The sequence below is a fragment of the Puma concolor genome, chromosome B1, assembly GCF_028749965.1.
Source record: "Puma concolor isolate L17-30 chromosome B1, mPumCon1.1.hap2, whole genome shotgun sequence".
NCBI lineage: Eukaryota > Metazoa > Chordata > Mammalia > Carnivora > Felidae > Puma > Puma concolor.
This window is the reverse complement of record NC_141670.1, coordinates 7835814-7854671: the sequence shown is the minus strand read 5'-3', so window position 1 is coordinate 7854671 and position 18858 is coordinate 7835814. Positions and strand designations below refer to the sequence as shown.

Below are 18858 nucleotides of genomic sequence, written 5' to 3'. Positions count from 1 at the left end.
AGCTTTAAAACTTGGTAAAATACCAATCGATATATATATATATATATATATACACACACACACACATATATATATATATATATACCGATATATATATATATATATATATACCGATATATATATATATATATATATACCGATATATATATATATACTTATGTGTGTGTGTGTGTGTGTGTATATATGTATATGTATATGTATACATAAAGAGAGAGGGAGAGAGAGGGGCACAGTTGTACTTTATAAGTTGGGTACAAAACAGCTCTTAGTAAATCACTGGATTTTGTCTCACCATGTAAACTTGTCACTTAAAGGAGTTCCTTTGGAAAGAAACTATTTATTTTGTAAGTATAAATGTTTCATATACCACATTTTCTTAAATTGAGATGCTTTCCTAGTAGATATTATGTGGTTAATGTTGGAGAAGGAGGAGAAGATGAGAAATGGAAAAAAAGTGAATCTCTTGTTTCTCAAATTCCCTGTAATTGGACCTAATAGGGGTGGTTAGCACGTCTCTTGACCTTTTCTGTTCCCAGCTTTGACTCTGCGTGACCTGTCTTACACTTTCTGATGATAATATGGTCTATTTTTCTTGTAATTCACCAAGTCTTTCCATACATTCTATCCCTTGTCATCCTCATAACTGTCCTCTACAAAGTCGATGGCGTTAATGCTTCTTTTGCAAAGAAGGAAACCGTTGAAAGCGTAGAGGAACTCACTCAAGGTTCCTGATCTAGTTAGAGGAAAGTGAAAACACGAGCCCTGGTATTTTGATGTTGCTTCTGACATCACTCATCCTGACCATTCTGTGGGATTTTGTTTCTTTGGTTCATAGTATGAAGCAAGTGGTGTCCTTGTTCCGGAACTATCTCTGCTTCTCTTTCAGGGTCTTTGAGATAATCCCGGCCAGACACAGAATCCCTTAGGGCCCTGTGCTGCTCCCCACCATGCCCCCGCCCTCACCGTCCATGGGATATCCTAAACAGGTTCAACATTGACTTTGCCACCGGGTCGGTTCGTTACCAGCCTGTAAGCCTCTTGGAGACACAGATTCGTGTCATCCTCGGAGCCCAGAAGAGTGCCTAGCATGTGGCAGGGACTCAAATAATCAAGGAAGGAAGGAACAAATGAAGGAGGCAAAAAGGAAGGTAGAAAGGGGGATTCACAATCACTCAAGCCCATGGATTTTATTACCGCTTTCCACACAGGCTTTTGCGTGTTCTTGTCAGGCCTCGCCCAGTGGTGTGGACCCATATGGACACTACGTATATGTTCGTGGAGAGGCTCTGGGAGTTAATTCTCAAGGAAAAATGAAGACAGAAAATCAATACTGTGCAGAATCGAAATCTATAGTAATGCCCTCCACTCCTTGTCCTGCTGAATCAGACTTACTGTCCCTTTTCCCTGGTTCCTTTTTACCTCCTGGATTGCCACCAACTGTCCTCCTTGAACCAAACAAACCCTTTCCCTTGTCTCTTTTTCACTGACTCGTACAGCGTCCCTATCTTCAGGTATCTTATTCATCATCGCCTACGAACCCAGACCGCTTCCCTTCTGGTGAGGGATGCTATCTGTTTACTCTTTGATTTTTCACCTTCAGGGAATGCATTTTTATTCTTAACATTTTTAACTTTCTGAGCCAAACTTCAAATGTTACTAAATGTTCATCCTTTGTTCATTTTAAACCGGATGCTCCTTAGGGCACCGTGAAGCGTGTGTCACAAACCGAAAACACCCGAAACGCCATACGTCAGAACTATAACTGAGAGGAGATGACTCTCTTGTCTTCTCTTGTCAAGTGTCAGAAGGTATCACGGGAAGGGGTTTGGCTGACATAAAACTTAGATCAGTACGTGCTGCAAACAATACCTCTGGATGTTAGCTCTTCACCCTTCAGGCCTGGGCCCCAAATTCTGTCGTGTCTGTTTTAGTTACCAAAGTGGTAGGAATGATACACATAAAACTTTTTTTTTTTTAAATCTTGCTTTTGCCCATCACGCGAGTGGCTTCTTTGTACCGGGGCGGCTGAAGGAGTGCAGGGGGCAGGGGGATTGGTTTATGTCGGTGTCAGGATAAGGAAGCACAAGGGCAGAACGGAGCAGTGGCCCTTACGGCCAGGGGTAGACACAGATTGGACAGACACACAAGGACAGACCGGCCCCTGGGACACCGCAGCTGGCCAGCCCGAGCATATGTGAGGCTGCCCGCTCACACCAAGCTCGAGCCGAGGCCAGCACACCTGGGACTCCTGACTTTCTGCGCTTCCTGCTCTAAGCCCTGCTCCTCCAAGTACGTTCAACATGGCAGACACGGACGTCAGCTCGCCTCTCCCTTCAATGTCAACGTAAAACCCGCAGCTGCTGCCGACGCCTGACCCTTCCGTGAACACACGGTTCGTGGGGGTAAAACCATTTGTGGCTAGAACTATGGGGAGGAGAAGGATTATGTGTAAAATTGTTCTCACGTTAAGTCCTTGTCCGTGGCGCATATCGGATTTTCTCCCCAGCAGCTGTCGGGCTCAGACTAGAGAACACGGGTTGCCCATTTCATTCCTTGTATGGGTTTGTGGACCTGTGTAAATTTCAGGCTGGCAGTCGGCAGGGACAGAACATTGTAACCAAGCGGGGAAAGAGAAGGAAGGACGAGGAAAGTGTCGTTTTATGAGAATCTGAGAGCAAACACCAACTCCGGTCTCCGTCCGACGCCACGGGCTGTCCGGAGCCCTTGCGATCATGAGCTCATTTAGTCCTTACAGAAACCTTACGGCGTAGGGGCCAGAGGTCGTTAGATCTGTTTTTGCCTTCCTGGTTTTGCGCTCACCGGTTTAGTGTGTGTGCCCACGATGTCGAGGGCAGATGGAAAGAACACTGGTGGGGAGCGGACGATCCTGGCTGGTTCCGGTCTTGCTTCGCTGGTAATGTTCTGGATGACCTTGAGGACAGCACCTACCCTCTCTGAACTTCGGTTTCTATACCTGCAAAATGAAGAAGTTAGACAAAATCAGTGGGTTTTGAAGGCTTTTTTTTTTTTAAGCCACTGACATTTTCTCTGATGCTCCAGAAGCTCAATTTAGCCGATAGAGTGGTCGCTGTGCTGTCTGAAGGCAGAGCCCCCGGCTTTGCCCGCATGCTCCACGGTGGGTCTGCTGGCCTCACGGGGCTCCTTTGAAACCATCCGTCAATCACTGAAGTCCGTGGGATCTGAGTCCTCTCTTCGCTCTGAAACACTATGATTCTTTCATGTTATTTTGCCTGTTGGTGAATCATTTTTGACCAGAGGAGTTTTCAGCACAGAGAACCCGAGTTACCTTTTGTGAATCTATCATACCCGTGACCTCACCTGCCCTATTCCAGAACATGGAGAATGTACTCAACTGAACTGCTCAGAACTGTCATGAGTCACCACAGAACACATAATGACAATTATTTTAGAACAGTCCCTGTGGTCTTACAGACAGACATGCTTTCAATGAGTCACTTCAGGGGTCCCCCAAAGTCCCCTGAAACATATGGTTAGTGACTTTCCTCTGCAGCCACGCTGGGGTAGTGCTGTGTCCCGTGGTCCCCTTCCTCTCCCTGGCTGGCATGCACACTTGCGGTTCGAAGAGAAAGCCCATGGGTCATCTCGGGCACTCTGTCCCGGAGAGGCGAATGGCTAACGTTTCTGCACAAACGGGAGAAGAGCCTTACTGGCCTCATGCACGGAGCAGACGCTGAGCAGATTCATGCAGGCGGGCGAGCAGGGGGTGGCCCCCGGGTCCTGCTGCTCAGAGTGACGGGAGCCAAGTGCGACCCTTTCTCTTATTGGACCGTTAGGTTTGCTGCTAGCCCCCTCCTCTACTTAAAATCCTTTTGGCTGGCCTCCTTTTGTTGATTAGTATTTTTGTCACCATAAAATAAACTACATCAGGAAAAAAAAGAAAGAGAACACATTTATAGACATTTATAAATGACTGTAAAGCAGATGGGCACCTGAGTGGGCCAGGCAATTGAGCATCGAACTCTTGATTTCTGCTCAGGTCATGCATGATCTCTGAGTCGTGGGATCGAGCCCCGCATCAGGCTCCACACTGAGCATGGAACGTGCTAAGATTCTCTCTTTCTCTTGCTCTCACAAAAATTTTTTAATAATAAAAAAGTAAAAGATTGTTTAGTAGACACCTGTTAACCACCATCTACATCAAGAAATAGAACATCCTAGAACATCCTAGAACCTCAGAAGGCATCCAGGTGTCCCCTTTCCATTCAGAACATCCTGTTTTATTCTGACAGGGGGTGGGTGGACAGAGGGTGACTACTTTTCCGGTGATCGTCTTCTTGTCTTTCTTTAAGGGCTTCACTGCCCTGAATATACTTCAAGTAGAGACAGTTTGGTTTAGCCTGCTTTTAAATTGTATATAAATTTGAACCATTCTCTAAATATACGTTCCTGATTTACTTTCTTCACCCAACAGCATGAGAGAAGCATTTATCTATGTGTATCTGGAATTCATTCATCTTCAGCACTGTAAATTCCAAATTTGGCTTAACTAGGAATCATACGGAGATAAACATCGAGTACACGCAAGTTTGTGCAGCACTAGGAGGAGAATCGCCAGGTCATACAGCATGTATAACTTTGGCTTTTTAGTTGGTGTTACACTGTTTTCCAACGTGATTTTATCTACAGTGAAACCCGCAGTGCATGAGAATTCACAGTCCCTCCCATTACTGTTAACATGTCGTACTGTCCATATTCTTAATTTTTGCCAATCTAGCGGGCACGCAGATTATGTATGGTCTAATGCAACCGTATGGCTTAATTTTCATTTCCCTAATAATGCCATTTTCATATGCTTATTGGCCATCTGTGCTTCCACTATTGTGATGTGTGTACCAAATATTTTGCCATCTATTCTATTGGGTCTTCTGCCCTGTTTTTCTTGGATTTTAGAAGTTATTTATATATTCTAACAATTAAATCAAAAATGAAAAAAACTTAAAGATACTACTTACAAATATCTTTTGTGGCTCAGCTTCCCACTTTTTATGGTTTTTCTTTTGGTGAATAGATGTTCTTTATTTAAAAATACTCAAATTTAGGGGTGCCTGGGTGGCTCAGTTGGCTGAGCGTCTGACTTCGGCTCATGTCATAATCTCGCGGTCTGTAGGTTCAAACCCCGCGTCGGGCTCCGTGCTGACAGCTCAGAGCCTGGAGCCTGCTTTAGTCTCCCTCTCTCTCTCTGCCCCTTCCCTGCTCATGTTCTGTCTCTTTCAAAAATAAACATAAAACATTAAAAAAAAATTTTAAATAATCAAATTTATAAATATTTGCCATTTCGGTTAACACTTTTTATGTAATTTACTTTGAAAATTCCTGCCATACTTCAAGATAATGAAAATATTTTTTTCTTTTAAATTTATTTATTTTTGAGAGAGTGCCCTCACCCATATGCACACATGCATGGGGGAGGGACAGAGAGAGAGAGGAAGAGAGAATCCAAGTAGGCTCCGAACTGTCAGTGCAGAGCCTGACATGGGCATCCATACGGGGCTCGATCCCACGAACCGTGAGATCATGACCCGAGCCGAAATCAAGAGCCCGACACTTAACCGAGCCATCCGAAAGTATTTTTCTGTATTTTCTTCTTAAAGCTTTCCTTTCAAATTATCCATTTGCAAATGACCTTTTGAGTGGTAAGCCCCTTTTTTCCAAGTGGATAGCCAATTATATTCCTCCCAGTTAGTAGGAAGTCAGTCACACGTTCTGTCAACCATGGTCACTGCCGCAGCCCTTCTGTGTAAGGAGAGTGTCTGTTCATACAAAGGTCTGTTTATGGGCTCTCTTCCTGGGTACATCTCTCCAGACCTAAACCACACTACGTTGGTTTCTACTGCTTTCAAATACCTTGATACCTGGTTGGACAAGCCTTCCTCTCCCCCCGCCGTTTTGTTCTGTTTTCTCAGTGGCTTTGACCATCCTCAGTAATTTGTAATTCCAAATTTTAGAAGCAACTTCTGTGGTTCACAAAACACCTGTCGGGTTTTTTGTTGTGATTCATTTAACCTGTCAATCATTTATTACAAGGATATTCATATCTTTGCAGTACTTGCCCTTCCAATGACTAAACATGATATATTTCCCCATTCATTCAGGTTTTCTTTAATGTCTCTCAGTAAGGTTTTATTATTATCCCCTGAGGAGGTCTTACATATTTTTGTTGAATTCATTCCTGGGTATTAAATTGTTCTATGGTACTGTGAAAAGTGTCTTGTTAAATTGTTTCATTTTCCATCTCTATACTGTAGGCGTAGAGAAATACAATTAATTTTGATATATTAATTTTATACTCAGCGAACCTGCCAAACTTTCATTAATTCTAATAGGAGTCTGTAGGTGCTGTGGGGGTTTTTTAGGTAGAAAATCGTATTATTTGTGACTAATGCCAGTAGTGTTTCTTCCTTTCTAATTGTTACGCCATTCTTTCTTTTTCCTCAGTTATTCTGTGGATTAAAACCTTCAGTACAGTGTTTGACGGAGCAGTGATAATTAGTGTCTGTTTTTAAATTTTTCCATTCAGAGGGAAAGTTTTCAACATTTTGCCATTAAGTATAATGTTTCCTGAAGGTTTTTGTTTCTTTGGTTTTGTAGACAACCTTCACCATTTTTAAGGAAGTACCTTATTATTTCTGTTACATTAGCTGAGTGTTGTTCTGTCTTTATTAACCCAGCAGTTTCTAACTGTGCATACATCTGGGCATCCTGTTTACTTAAGGAGCACTTACTTCTGCAAATGCATTTTTTTTTTTTTTTTTTTTTAGCATTCCTCATATCCTCAATGATGGAGTTCACATTTTCGCCTAATTATCAGTACACGGGGCCCAGACTCACCTCGTAAGTGATGCGCTGGCATGTGTTGCCCACACTGGCATTCTGTGGTTGTGTCTGGGGCAGTCATACTGGTTTAAACTATTTGATCTTTCAAAGCGTCCATTCCTTACTTCCTGGACTCATGGAATGCACCTGCCTGCTAGATGGTCTGGAGAATTATTCTTTTTTAAGATGAGTTTTTTTCAACTTTTAAAAATCTTGTCTCAGAAAAACCTGATTTAGCAGTATCATTCTTCCTTTCTCCTATTACATCCTGGCCCATCAACTGTCTTCAAAGTGTCCATAAAAGGTTTAAATAACCATTATTATTTTTTTTTCCTTTTTCAAGTTTTCATTTAAATCCAAGTTAGTTAACACACCGTGTAATATTAGTTTCAGGTATAGAATTGAATGATTCATCACTCACATCCAACACTCAGTGCCTGTCACAAGTGCCCTCCTTATTAAATCTATGCCAAGGTTAACTTTGGGATCTTTCTGTGTTTTATTATGTTTGCATAGTTTTCTGTTAATATGCCTTATTGCTTCCAGGTAATGAACTGTGGAGTAATTAAGGTGATCTGGAAACTCCTGACAAGCCAGGTTCAGAGGACAAACTATAAGGAGGGTGGTGGCTGAAGCGAGGCATGGGTCATTTTCACTGAAGTGACTGTTCAGTTTGGCTGTTTTCACTGGGTAGCAAGAGAAGGTTGAGGTGTATTAAAGAGCTAGCCAGTTTTCGGGAAAGACTTTTTCTCTGCACTGGATATGAGGTCTTGTTTCTAAAGAGAGGTTCTAGGTATGAGTCATATATAGTAATGTAGAGTGATAATTGGCAGATAATGATTAGCAATGTATGTATTTTGTGCTACAGATGTGAGTAGCTATGGATGTACATGTGGTTTACAGCTGGTACCCCAGGGAACAAGGGAATTTGTGCTTTGGGGTATGAGACATGTGTCCCTCCAAACTTGTACTTGAAATATGTCATTTCTGCAGACAAGATTAGGTCTATAATTTTATTGCAGCTTTCTTTAGTGTTGGAGTTGGAATAAAATAATAGGCCCAGAGTTAAAAAAAATACAGTATATAACTTTCAGAGGAGAATAGGGGAAAATGGAATTATAAAATCAATCAAACCAAAATAACTAAAGAAAGAGAACAAAGGAACATAGAAAAGGTGGGGAAAAGACAAAGTACAGAACTAACATGGGAAAAATAAATCTAACTATAAGTAACTAAAGGGATCAGTAATTTAAATAATGATTTTAAATAAATAAGTTGAGTTCTCTTGTTTAAAGATAACCATTTTCAGATTTTTTAGGTAATAGCCAGCAATATATATTTTTTAATGACTCGTCTAAAAAATAAGGATTCAGAAAAGTTGAATAGACCCAAGAGAAATATTACCTGCAAGTGTATCACCATATTAATGCGGGATAAGACTTACAGGCAGGGGCACCTGGGTGGCTCAGTCGGTTAAGCGTCTGACTCTTAATTGCGGCTCAGATCATGATCTCACAGGATCTTCGTGGGATTGAGCCCCACATCAGGCTCCACACCGATAGGCTGGGATTCTCTCTCTCCGTCTCTCTACCCCTCTCTACTTGCATGCTCTCTGTATCTTCCCTCCCCCACTCTTTCTCTCCCTCTCTCTCTCTCTCAAAACTAAACTTAAACAAAAAAAAAACTTCCTCCAAAACACATCCAAGAGCAGAGGATATAACCTGGGATGTCTACCAAGCATTATAGGTAGAAATATTTCTAGTAGGTGAACCATGACAGCAGAGAAAGCCAAGGACAAGTCCCCAGCTCCTTTCATGGAGTTAGTAACCATTACGTCTAGTGGCTTTGTACCACGTCAACTTAGTTATGCCAAAACTGCTTCCCAGGATTCCCTTTCTAGTGTTGGTCTGGGTTGGGATTGGGCAGAGGAGAACTTTGTAGAACATTGGATGGCAGAGTAGAGGAGCTGCCGCTTTTACAGTCCACGTTTGTGCCACCCTGCTTGTACGTGTCACTGGCCATCTGGCAATGTCAGATCTACAGCTAGTTCAGCTCCCTCCAGGTTGTCCACTTGGGTTCCGGAGTCCCAGGCCAGCTGTGTGTGCGTTCTGGGGTGAAAGGCACCAGTTCTCCTCAGGGCACCAACATCCCTGAGGAGACAGGGATGTCTACCCCAGAGACAGACAAACTCTGTTCCAGGTTTTCCTCAAGGCTTCAAGTACACCTTTGCTCTCCCCAACTTCACATTCGGCTCTTGTTACCATGGTCAGCCAGACAACCTATGGTAACTTCAAGCCCAGCACACCTGCAAAGACAGCAGCCTCACAGAGATTCTTAACCTGCAACTACAGAGGCAGGTTAACTAACTGCTACAAAAAATTCCTCATTCTAGAACATTCCGAGTGATCAGAGTTTAAGGGATACGTTACTCAAACTTGAAAAAGTCAGTAAAGGAAAGGCAAATTAGAGGAAGTCAATCTTACTCATGAACATAGCTGCAAACATCTTAAATAAATATCAGCAAACCAAATCTAGCATGAAGCATCAGCTTTCTAAGAAATTTTTATGATAAGGGTGCCTGTTTTAAATAACATCCTGGCCCATAGATTGAGCGGAAAGATAACACCCTGTTACGAGATACAACCTTGCTTTGGCAGAAGTACACAATCAAACCTGCAAAAATCACCCTGGGATTATTCTGAAGCAAACCCAGACATATCACTTAATCAGTAGAGATTGGACGATGCCAGAATGGATGTAGAGAGAACAGTTAGTATCTGTTACAGTACAGGAATATCCAGTAGCGTGGTCTAAGCCTTTGACCCAAGGGTGATGGTATTGGAGATGAATGAATATGGACATAATCAAAGGAAACTGGGGAAGAAATTTGGCATGGTGAAGTAATGGATCAGCTTATGCATGTGAATGCCCTGGGCTAATGGCAATTAACTTTATCAAGGGATTTTCAGTGTAGACTAAAATGCATTATTGCACATCTAGGAATTGTCATTCATTTCTTTGTCCGTTAAGCGGGCACTTACCTAGGGAAAAGAGGAAGTAAAATTCAACTGAACAAAGCTGTACTCAGGGACTGTCCAAATCATCCAGCTTCATCACCCCTGGTAAAACCTTCCAGAACCTAAGGACTGTTGATAAGGATATTTGAGAGACTTCTATGTTTCCAGAATAATGCTGCTTGCAATTACAGTAAAACCTTGGTTTGCGGGCATAATTCGTTCCAGAAACATGCTTGTAATTCAAAGCACTCTTATATCAAAGCGAATTTCAAGGACCATTGGCTCAGCTGTGATCATGTGACATTGGGCGTCACTTACTACTCGTATTGCAAGACATCACTTGTTTATCAAGTTAAAATTAGAAATGTTTGCTCATCTTGTGGAACACGTGCAGAGCAAGTTACTTGCAATCCAAGGTTTTACTGTACTTCAAAATTTGTGGCTTCTTTCCTTCTCTTTTAAAAATTTTCTCATTTCTAATATTTTAAGTATTTTCTCATTTTTTTGTAATTTTTATGTGAAAATGGCTGATCAGTTATATATCAACCAGCATTTCTTTCTTTGTGACCAGTAGACTCACCTCTGACACAGGACAGACATTTTTTGAGTCCGCAGCTGTTCTAGTCTGCATTTTTTGTTGCTTAATTTTTATTAGCTGATTTTCTTTGGTTGGTTGTTTTATTTTGTTTTGCTTACAAAGTACCAAAGTTATATCCAGTAGACCAAGAACTGTTTTGTATACACCATAGACACTGAGCAACTAGTCTACCGTGAATATTTGTGGTGTTTACCAGTAAGTGAATGCTGGAGCATTGTGAGTTTTTAATTTGCTTTTTAACTTTACTACTAAATGGAAAGGCAAGATTTGATGAAAAAGGCATGAATGATGCATTTATGTGTAAAATTCTACATTAGCCAGGATGATACCATAAAAACTAACATTATTTAAGGGCTAAGTGTATACCAGGCATGGTTCTGATTTATATATTAATTCATTTAATTCTTACAGAAATCCTGTGAGGTAGGACTGTTATCCCATTTTCCAGATGAGGAAATTGAGGCACAAAGAAATGAGGTAACTTTCTCAAGGTAACACGTTTATCGTTTGCCCCCTCTGGGGTATGGACCCAGATTTGGTCATTTGAGGGCAGTATTGAGGCCCCTAACTACTGCTCTGTGTTGGAATGAATAGCTCTATTAGAAAGTGGATCTCCTGAGATCTGTTAAGCCAAGTGTAGATACGTTGCTGACGTATGTGGAGATGGGAAACAATAGTTACATCAGTGGGAGTTTTAAATACTTTAGTTCTGTTTATTATGGCTGAAAAACAAAATTAGAAGTGTATATACCTTCTTGCACAAATATGTTCAACAGAAGTCTGGAGAAATATTGAATCCTGTTTTCAAAGACAGAATTGATGTCTTTGGCTAGATTCTCTATTTTTTTCCTTTCTCAATGACATCTTCTACTGTAATGTCGTTTCTTCTTTATTGGGAATCACTACCGCTTACTATTTATTTAACTTCAGTGAAAACTGTATGCAAATCAGATATTTTGTGGGCACTTCTTGAAGTTAAGGGGCATCACTGCAACCTAGAGATGGGAACTTCCAAGATTGTCATGACTCTAGGAGTCCTTGATTCCTGGACATACAGAGGTTTCTTAGACAGTGAGTGAGGTTCATGTAATTCTGAAATGCTATCTAGAGTTTAAGGTTCAAGCGGTTGGCGACTGTCTTTTCATCTTTGTGTACCCAGGATACAGCATCTAGTAGACACCTAGGAGATACTGAGCGAATGAATGAATGAATGAATGAATGAATGACATTTTATCAACTTACTCCTTCATTATGCAACTAGAAATTAATATACTTCACTAGTTTGAGTTTATGCTAGCCTTTCATGGTTTAAAATCTTAGGGATTTTGAATTTAAATTGTAATTTTACTTTTTTCTCTCCACATATAGGGATTACTTGTGCCTTTAAGAAAATCATGTACATCTTTTGGTACAATGAAAAATATCCCAAATCCAGGGACATCTTTTATTTTAGAATGTTGAAAATGATATTTTAAATATTTTGAGAAGATTTTAACTCTCAGTACTAATAAACATTTGAGTATGGTAGAAATCACCCGTAAGTGACAGCTAACAGAGAATTACTCTTCACTGTTAAGTTTCCTGGACGTTGGGGACGGGTACATTTTCCTCAATAGAAGCCCCTTCCATTTTGTTTCAGGATCTACAATAAAATGTTCTGCGCAAGGGTATAATTTAACCAGATTTTATATTTACGCTTATACTTTAAAAAAAAGTCATACCAAAACAAGTTGGTAATGTTGAAAACACCTCCTTCCATAATATTGATTCTCAAAGTCTTGCACACCCAGGCTGATAAAGTATCCACTGTGGTTAGGCACTGTGTTATACGTGTGGCTGTGTCACCGTCCTAACCGTATATTCTCTAATTGCGATTTTTCAGACCCCTGGGGCCTTACCTAACCACTCAGTTGCAACTGAGAGAGGAGCTGTCCTGGACCACAAGATGTCACTCTAGGTCTCCCAGCAACCTTTAGAGGAGCAGCGAATGACCCTTGGACAAAGGTTAACTGTTAGATAACAATCACTCTGCTTTTCCCCAGGACACTCATGTCAGGTTTGCCCTCAGACCTCAACTGCCCTCACTCCCCATCACTAGGCCAACAGGGTTAGGTACTCATGTTTCAGTAAAACAGAAGAGAAAACAAAATGGAGCGACAAGAGGGGGGCTCAGAGACGATGTTTCTGAGACACATGTACGTGTGGCCTGGCAAAGACACCCCTGGCAAAACAGCCTCCCAGAACTGAACGATGCCCTGCTCCTGATGAAACTTTGCAAGGGTGGAAATTTGGCAGTAACAGGTACAAGGGAATCTAACATATCTGTGTGATGATTTAAGAGGAAGATATTTTCTTGTACTTCACAAGCCATTGGTACTTTAGAGAAGACAAACATTTTCTTTTCAGGGATGGGAACCTGGACGTTTTTAAAAAGACGTTTAGAAAGCAGAGAGATCACAGACTTTTGTCCTAAGAGAAAGGATGGAAACACGATCAATTTAGGTATTATTCTAGAAGGCAATTTGTGAACTCAGCTGTTCTTCGAAAAATAAAGATTGCCAACATGTATTTGATGATATATCAGCATGACTGCGTTTTGTATGATTATGATGCTGTAGTTCTGATCGATCGCCAAGAGTCTTCATCTTTTAGAGGTGTGGACTGAAGTATTTATGGATCAAATGGTATAATGAGGTTTGCTTCAAAGTGATGCTAGGAGTGGGGTAGGATGGGTGACAGAAGGAACAAGACTAATTGTGAGTTGCTAACTGTTGAATCGGGTGGTGGAGAGCGTCCGGGTTTAAAATATTCCGTAGTCGTAAGTGGGGGAAACTGCCACCTGGATCCGAGTGGGCGTCTGTTCCCAAGATTCAGGTGGTAGCCCAGCACTGCCTTTTGGAACCAGTGAGGTCCTGCAGTTTGTGACTGGTTGTGCGAGCCAAAAAAAGTTTCCATTTGTGTCCCAAATAGAATTTTAAAACTGTCAGAAGTTGATCCCACTATCTCGTTTTTCAGAATTTCTTGAAAAAGTTTATTCACTCCCAACGGTGTCTTGGATGATTGTATACAGTTCTAGCATAATCCCTCTTAGATTTCAACTTCTCATTTTGAAATTTCTAAGGTACTCAGATTGCTCTCCAGTAGAAGTGCCTTTAGCTTTTTGGTGATTTCCAGTGCTCTTTGAAATTTTTCCAATCTTCACAGCACTTTTTCACTGAGGATTGGCAACCAGCCCAAACATAGGTCCCCGACTTTTCAGACACGTCAGCGTTGGTTAAAATGGGAATAGAGTGGCCCTGTTTCGTCTCCTTTCTCCTTCCTAAAAGATGTAGAATTTTACGTTAGCCTTCGTGGGGAGTAATAGCATGTCATCTCTGATCCCTAGTGAACTCACATGCTTTTTCTGAGGCATAGTAATGCAGAATCTGTTATCTTACTTGGAATGTAATTTTTATTATTTCCAGCAGCGTTGTATCGAATACTAGTTTACTTTAAAACTTCTGCCCAATGATATCCTGCTGCCTATCCAGTCCACTTTTACACTGACACAAGGAAAGATGCTAGATTCTTCTACATATCCAGACATTTCACAGTGCGCTCATGTTTATGTAATGACAGACATCCAGCATTCAAGTGATTTGGACCGAAACACATTCACTTCACTGTGCATTTTTTAAATGAAATCATACAGTTGAGCTACTCCATAGATTTAGCATTTTGTTCCTTATTTTTTCCACTAAATTAATTGTCACAACATTTTCCTTCCATTTCCTGCAGTCATTTCTTTTTTTTTCTTTTTTTTTTTTAATTTTTTTTTTTAACGTTTATTTATTTTTGAGACAGAGAGAGACAGAGCATGAACAGGGGAGGGGCAGAGAGAGAGGGAGACACAGAATCGGAAACAGGCTCCAGGCTCTGAGCTGTCAGCACAGAGCCCGACATGGGGCTCAAACTCACGGACCGTGAGATCCTGACCTGAGCCGAAGTCGGACGCTTAACCCACCAAGCCACCCAGGCGCCCCTCCTGCAGTCATTTCTTAAAATTACTTTCGCTTTGGATGCACTGAAAATTTGTGAAAGAAGTGATTATTATTCCCTTAGTCCATTTGATTATATGTGTGAATTATTATATGTATTCTGCAGCCCAGCACACATCTGAGTTAACGTGTGTAGTTATGATGCGATCCGATGGCTTGTTTTCTCCCCACGGCACTGGAAATTTATTACCCCCCACGGACTACAGAAAGCCTTCTTGAAGTACTGATGCATTCTTGTGAATGCCATTATTCAAATCACTCTTTAACTTTTTTTGTTTGCTTTGAACCAAGCCCACTGTTCAAGAGGTACAGTGCTAGGTCTATGAAATAACAGAGGTATGCACTCTGATCACACAACCCAGAGGGGACAGCCATGGAAATGATGACAATATCTGGTGTCCAAAATTTTTCAAGAACAAAAATTATCCCAACTCTCACAATAAAGCCTCCTATATTTATCTTGCAACAATAAAAGTACAAAGCCAAAAAGTCAAAAGCGTAAAACTGAATTTTTTTTTAAACAAAAAATTAGTATTTATTCTTACCGTGCGGCTTGTATAGATCAGCACACTCCCCTGTGGCCACCACCTGGGGACAAAGAACCTACAGTTAGTGACAACTGGACATGGAGAGAGAACGGACTGAATAAGCCCCTTCATCAACCACCCTTCAGCCTTCTCAGACCCCTAGGAATGTGCCCCCCATACAGACTGCCTCAGCTGAGTTGGCCCTGAGCTCATTTTCCTGGGAAGGTGTGGCCTCCTTTGTGGTAATGTAATATGCGTCCAGCTCATATACCCTTGCCCTTTGTATGTCAGTCATAGAATCCCAATCAAAGAATGGGATCAAAGAATGTTAGAGCCAGAAGACGGTCATCTTATCCAAGTTCTTCATTTTACAGAAGAAGTATCATTAAGCTGCTTGCCTCAGATCACATAGTTCGTAGGATTAAAGCTTAATTCAAGATAAGGGAAAGATATTGGTGTTTATTAGTGATGACTTGGAGGTAAATACTGGCAAGGTAATCTGGCAGCAACTATTAACAGGGTAGCGCATGGGAAATAATTTTACGCATGAAATGTTTTTGTTCTTACCCAGCTTGTTATGTAAAGGCAATACCCCAACAATTTTTTTTCTGTACATGCCAACAGAAGGTGGAGTCTAAAAAATAGTGATAAAAAAGTAAAGGTAGGTAACAGACTCTATGACCGTTTTTCATCAAGACAGATCTCAATATATTAATACTGTGTAACATGACCGCCAGCTCAGTTAATCCCTGGAGACCAACCATGGTTCAGTCGCTGCTCTTGACTCAGTCATGGACAGCGTACCCTGTTCTAACTTACATGCCAGCAAAAAATACGAGGCACAGGTGCGGTTTTTCCTCTCTGCTCTGCTCTGCCTTTTAGGGTGAAAGATCTGTTGTACTTAAATTGACCGCTGACGCCTTTTGGCCTAGAAATGACCTCCAAAAAAATCACAATAGTGAGCTGTGCCTATATAAATAATAACAGGACTGTGATTTTGTAGGAAAGCCAATTCTAAAGTTAGATTCTTACGAAACGAACATGAGCTATGTACCAGCTGACCCTAATGCACAAACACTGTTTACTCCCGAGGATGAAGAAGAAAGGCTAACCACTCACGGATCACAACAGAGCTTTCTGGCTCTACCGTTCTGTCTGTAGCTGTTTTCAAGGGGCAATTTTACATGGGATTGACCTGTCAATAATTCAAATAGGCTTTCATATTTTAAACGTAGAATTCATTTCTGTTCTGTTTCCCAGTAGGAAATGCAGTTTTACACATTTTTCCTTTCTGTATCGTGCAAATAGTTAAATACTTCCGGCCACTGCTGAGTCTCCACTTTAAAAATAGAAAATGCTACTGCGTTTCTGGCCCATCCCCCACCTGCTCCTTACTAACCCCGCTCCAAGTGTTTCTGAATAGAGCTCAGTATCCAGGCCATTCTCCAGTTAGCACACAGGAATCTTTGTGAAAGTCTCAAGGGAAGGAAAAAGTAGTTAGAAATCCAGTCGCTGGTATTTCTTCTGCCTAGAGCAATTGCACTTATGATACCTGGTTGTCGCAGACAGAAACGTCTACGACACGATGCCCGCAGATATTGCTGTTGAAAGGGACTGTGTACAGCAGATCCTCACGAAAAGAAGGCTAGCGAGTGTAGAAGAACGTTCTACTAAACGAAAAGCTAGCTGGGCTATTCTGACCAGTCAAGGTTAGTATAGCGGCCATTGCAAATCCGTTGGTATCCTGCAGTAAACTATGTTGACCTGTTTTTCGCAAATACTAACTTTAAGCTGTGGGTGCTTTCCAGAACGCGGGTTCTGAAATGTAAATGTATGGCATGGCAGAGGACCGCACTGTTTTCACTTTTTAGTGTATGGAGAATGCATCTGTGGACCCATTTCTATGACTGTAGATTAAACACAACGGTAAACTCTTAGCCTCTGGGTTGTTTACCTCTCTGTTTCCGCAGGTGCTTCCAAGTTGGTATGGAAACAAAGAAAGATGCTGTTAAGCAGGAAAAGACTGTTCACAAGCCATCAAAGATGAACATTTTGAATCACTTAAATTGGACCAGAACGTAGGAGGGTGATGGAGGCAAGAAAATGAATAGAATGGGTTCCTTAGAATACGCTGACACAAAGTCATTAATTTTAGGAATAAAAAAATGTGAAACGTATAAAGGAGAATGAGCACAGTACCAGAGGGGAGCTTTGTGAGGAAATTAGTTTTAAAAAGAATACTCTAAATGTAAATTTTAGTGGAACACCAGTATGGTCAATAATACACCCAACTGTTGGGAATGCAGACTCGAAGGTGACCCTTGTTCCAGGAAACCTCTATTTCCAAAAACGCTGCAAGACTTGCATTTACTGTGTAACAGATGAAATCTGAGAATATTACTGATAAAGTATTACAAATTTTAAAAATCTAAAAGAATACTTTTAAATAGGATGAAATACTATCACTTCTTTAAAAGACTGAGAAAACTCCCTAATGCTTCCTCCCCAGCACACATTGCCTTTCAGTTACTTTTTTAACTGTACAATTATCAATAAAAATTAAGGATAGATTAGCATGAATAGAAAGTAGTTGACTACAAAGAAGACAGTAGTGAGCAAGTGTTTATTGAGCGATTACTGTGTGCTAGGCATTGTGTTAGAGGTTGGAAAGCAGTAATAAATAGTCTCATCATTTGCACGGTCCTTAGATCCAGGAGGAATTTAGGCAATTATTGTAGAATAAAGAGCATTTTGTTCCTTCTTCAGTGAAGACTAAATTACCTAAATACGCACTTGGCCACAGGTACGAGCAGCATACAAGAGTTCAGCAAGGTGGCTAAAAACAAACAAAAAATATTAATTCAACTGGATGAGTCTCACACATTTTCACTTAAGACAGACTCCAGAGAAAGTTGAAAATAAGCTGTAAAATTATATTTTAAAATCTAATTTCGGGGCGCCTGGGTGGCGCAGTCGGTTAAGCGTCCGACTTCAGCCAGGTCACGATCTCGCGGTCCCTGAGTTCGAGCCCCGCGTCAGGCTCTGGGCTGACGGCTCGGAGCCTGGAGCCTGTTTCCGATTCTGTGTCTCCCTCTCTCTCTGCCCCTCCCCCGTTCATGCTCTGTCTCTCTCTGTCCCAAAAATAAATAAACGTTGGAAAAAAAAAAATTAAAAAAAAAATAAATAAAAAAATAAAATCTAATTTCGTGTAGAGAAAATAGAGTTTTACACAATTTTCCTTGACATAGTTTAAATATATTAAAAATAAAAAGGAAATGTCCTATGCTTCAATAAAAAAAAAAAAGTCTTGGCAAACTTTCATTAAATTTAGCTTCAGATGTTTCCAGCACTGTGAATGAGAATGTAAACAGGCCCATTTTGCTGAAGGTAATTTGATGACATATATCAGAATCTTAAGAATTCACTCTAAGCAGATAATTAGACACATTCACAAAAATGAGAAATAATATTAATTCCTCAAAACTAAAAGCCACCTAAACATTCAGTAGGAGATTAACTAAATAAATAATGGTATACCTATACAATGACATATGCATTATAGCCATTTAAAATGTTGTAGAATTATATCTATAAGTGAAAACAAAAGGTTAAAAATAATCTGAGCAGTATGGTTGCATCTTGATTAAAAAGTATGCATTTAGAAAAACATTAGGAAGTATATACAACAAAAGGTTTGGTTATATTTGGAAAGCAGCATTGTGATTTTTGGTTTTTGATTACAATGTATTTTGATTTTGATTGACAATGTATTTATTGTCTTATTTAATGTCCCACTTTTATAATTGAATAAGAGAGTACAGCTA

The 18858-nt window shown here is 40.7% G+C and overlaps 1 protein-coding gene across 4 annotated transcripts in view; it reads left to right on the top strand.

Annotated features, from left to right (window-relative positions):
* ASB5 (ankyrin repeat and SOCS box containing 5) overlaps window positions 1-18858 on the top strand; it is a 56601-nt gene that overhangs the window by 12799 nt on the left and 24944 nt on the right. Inside the window, exon 1 of one of the 4 annotated variants that reach the window (XM_086703132.1) lies at window positions 12393-12771. The exons of 2 other annotated variants lie outside the window; for them this stretch is intronic. In XM_086703132.1, coding sequence (XP_086559258.1) covers window positions 12735-12771 — 37 coding nt within the window. In that variant the 5' untranslated portion in view covers window positions 12393-12734. Of the gene's footprint in view, window positions 1-12392; window positions 12772-14558; window positions 16744-18858 lie in introns of those variants that run through there. One more of the 4 variants, XM_086703130.1, reaches the window with a different exon arrangement.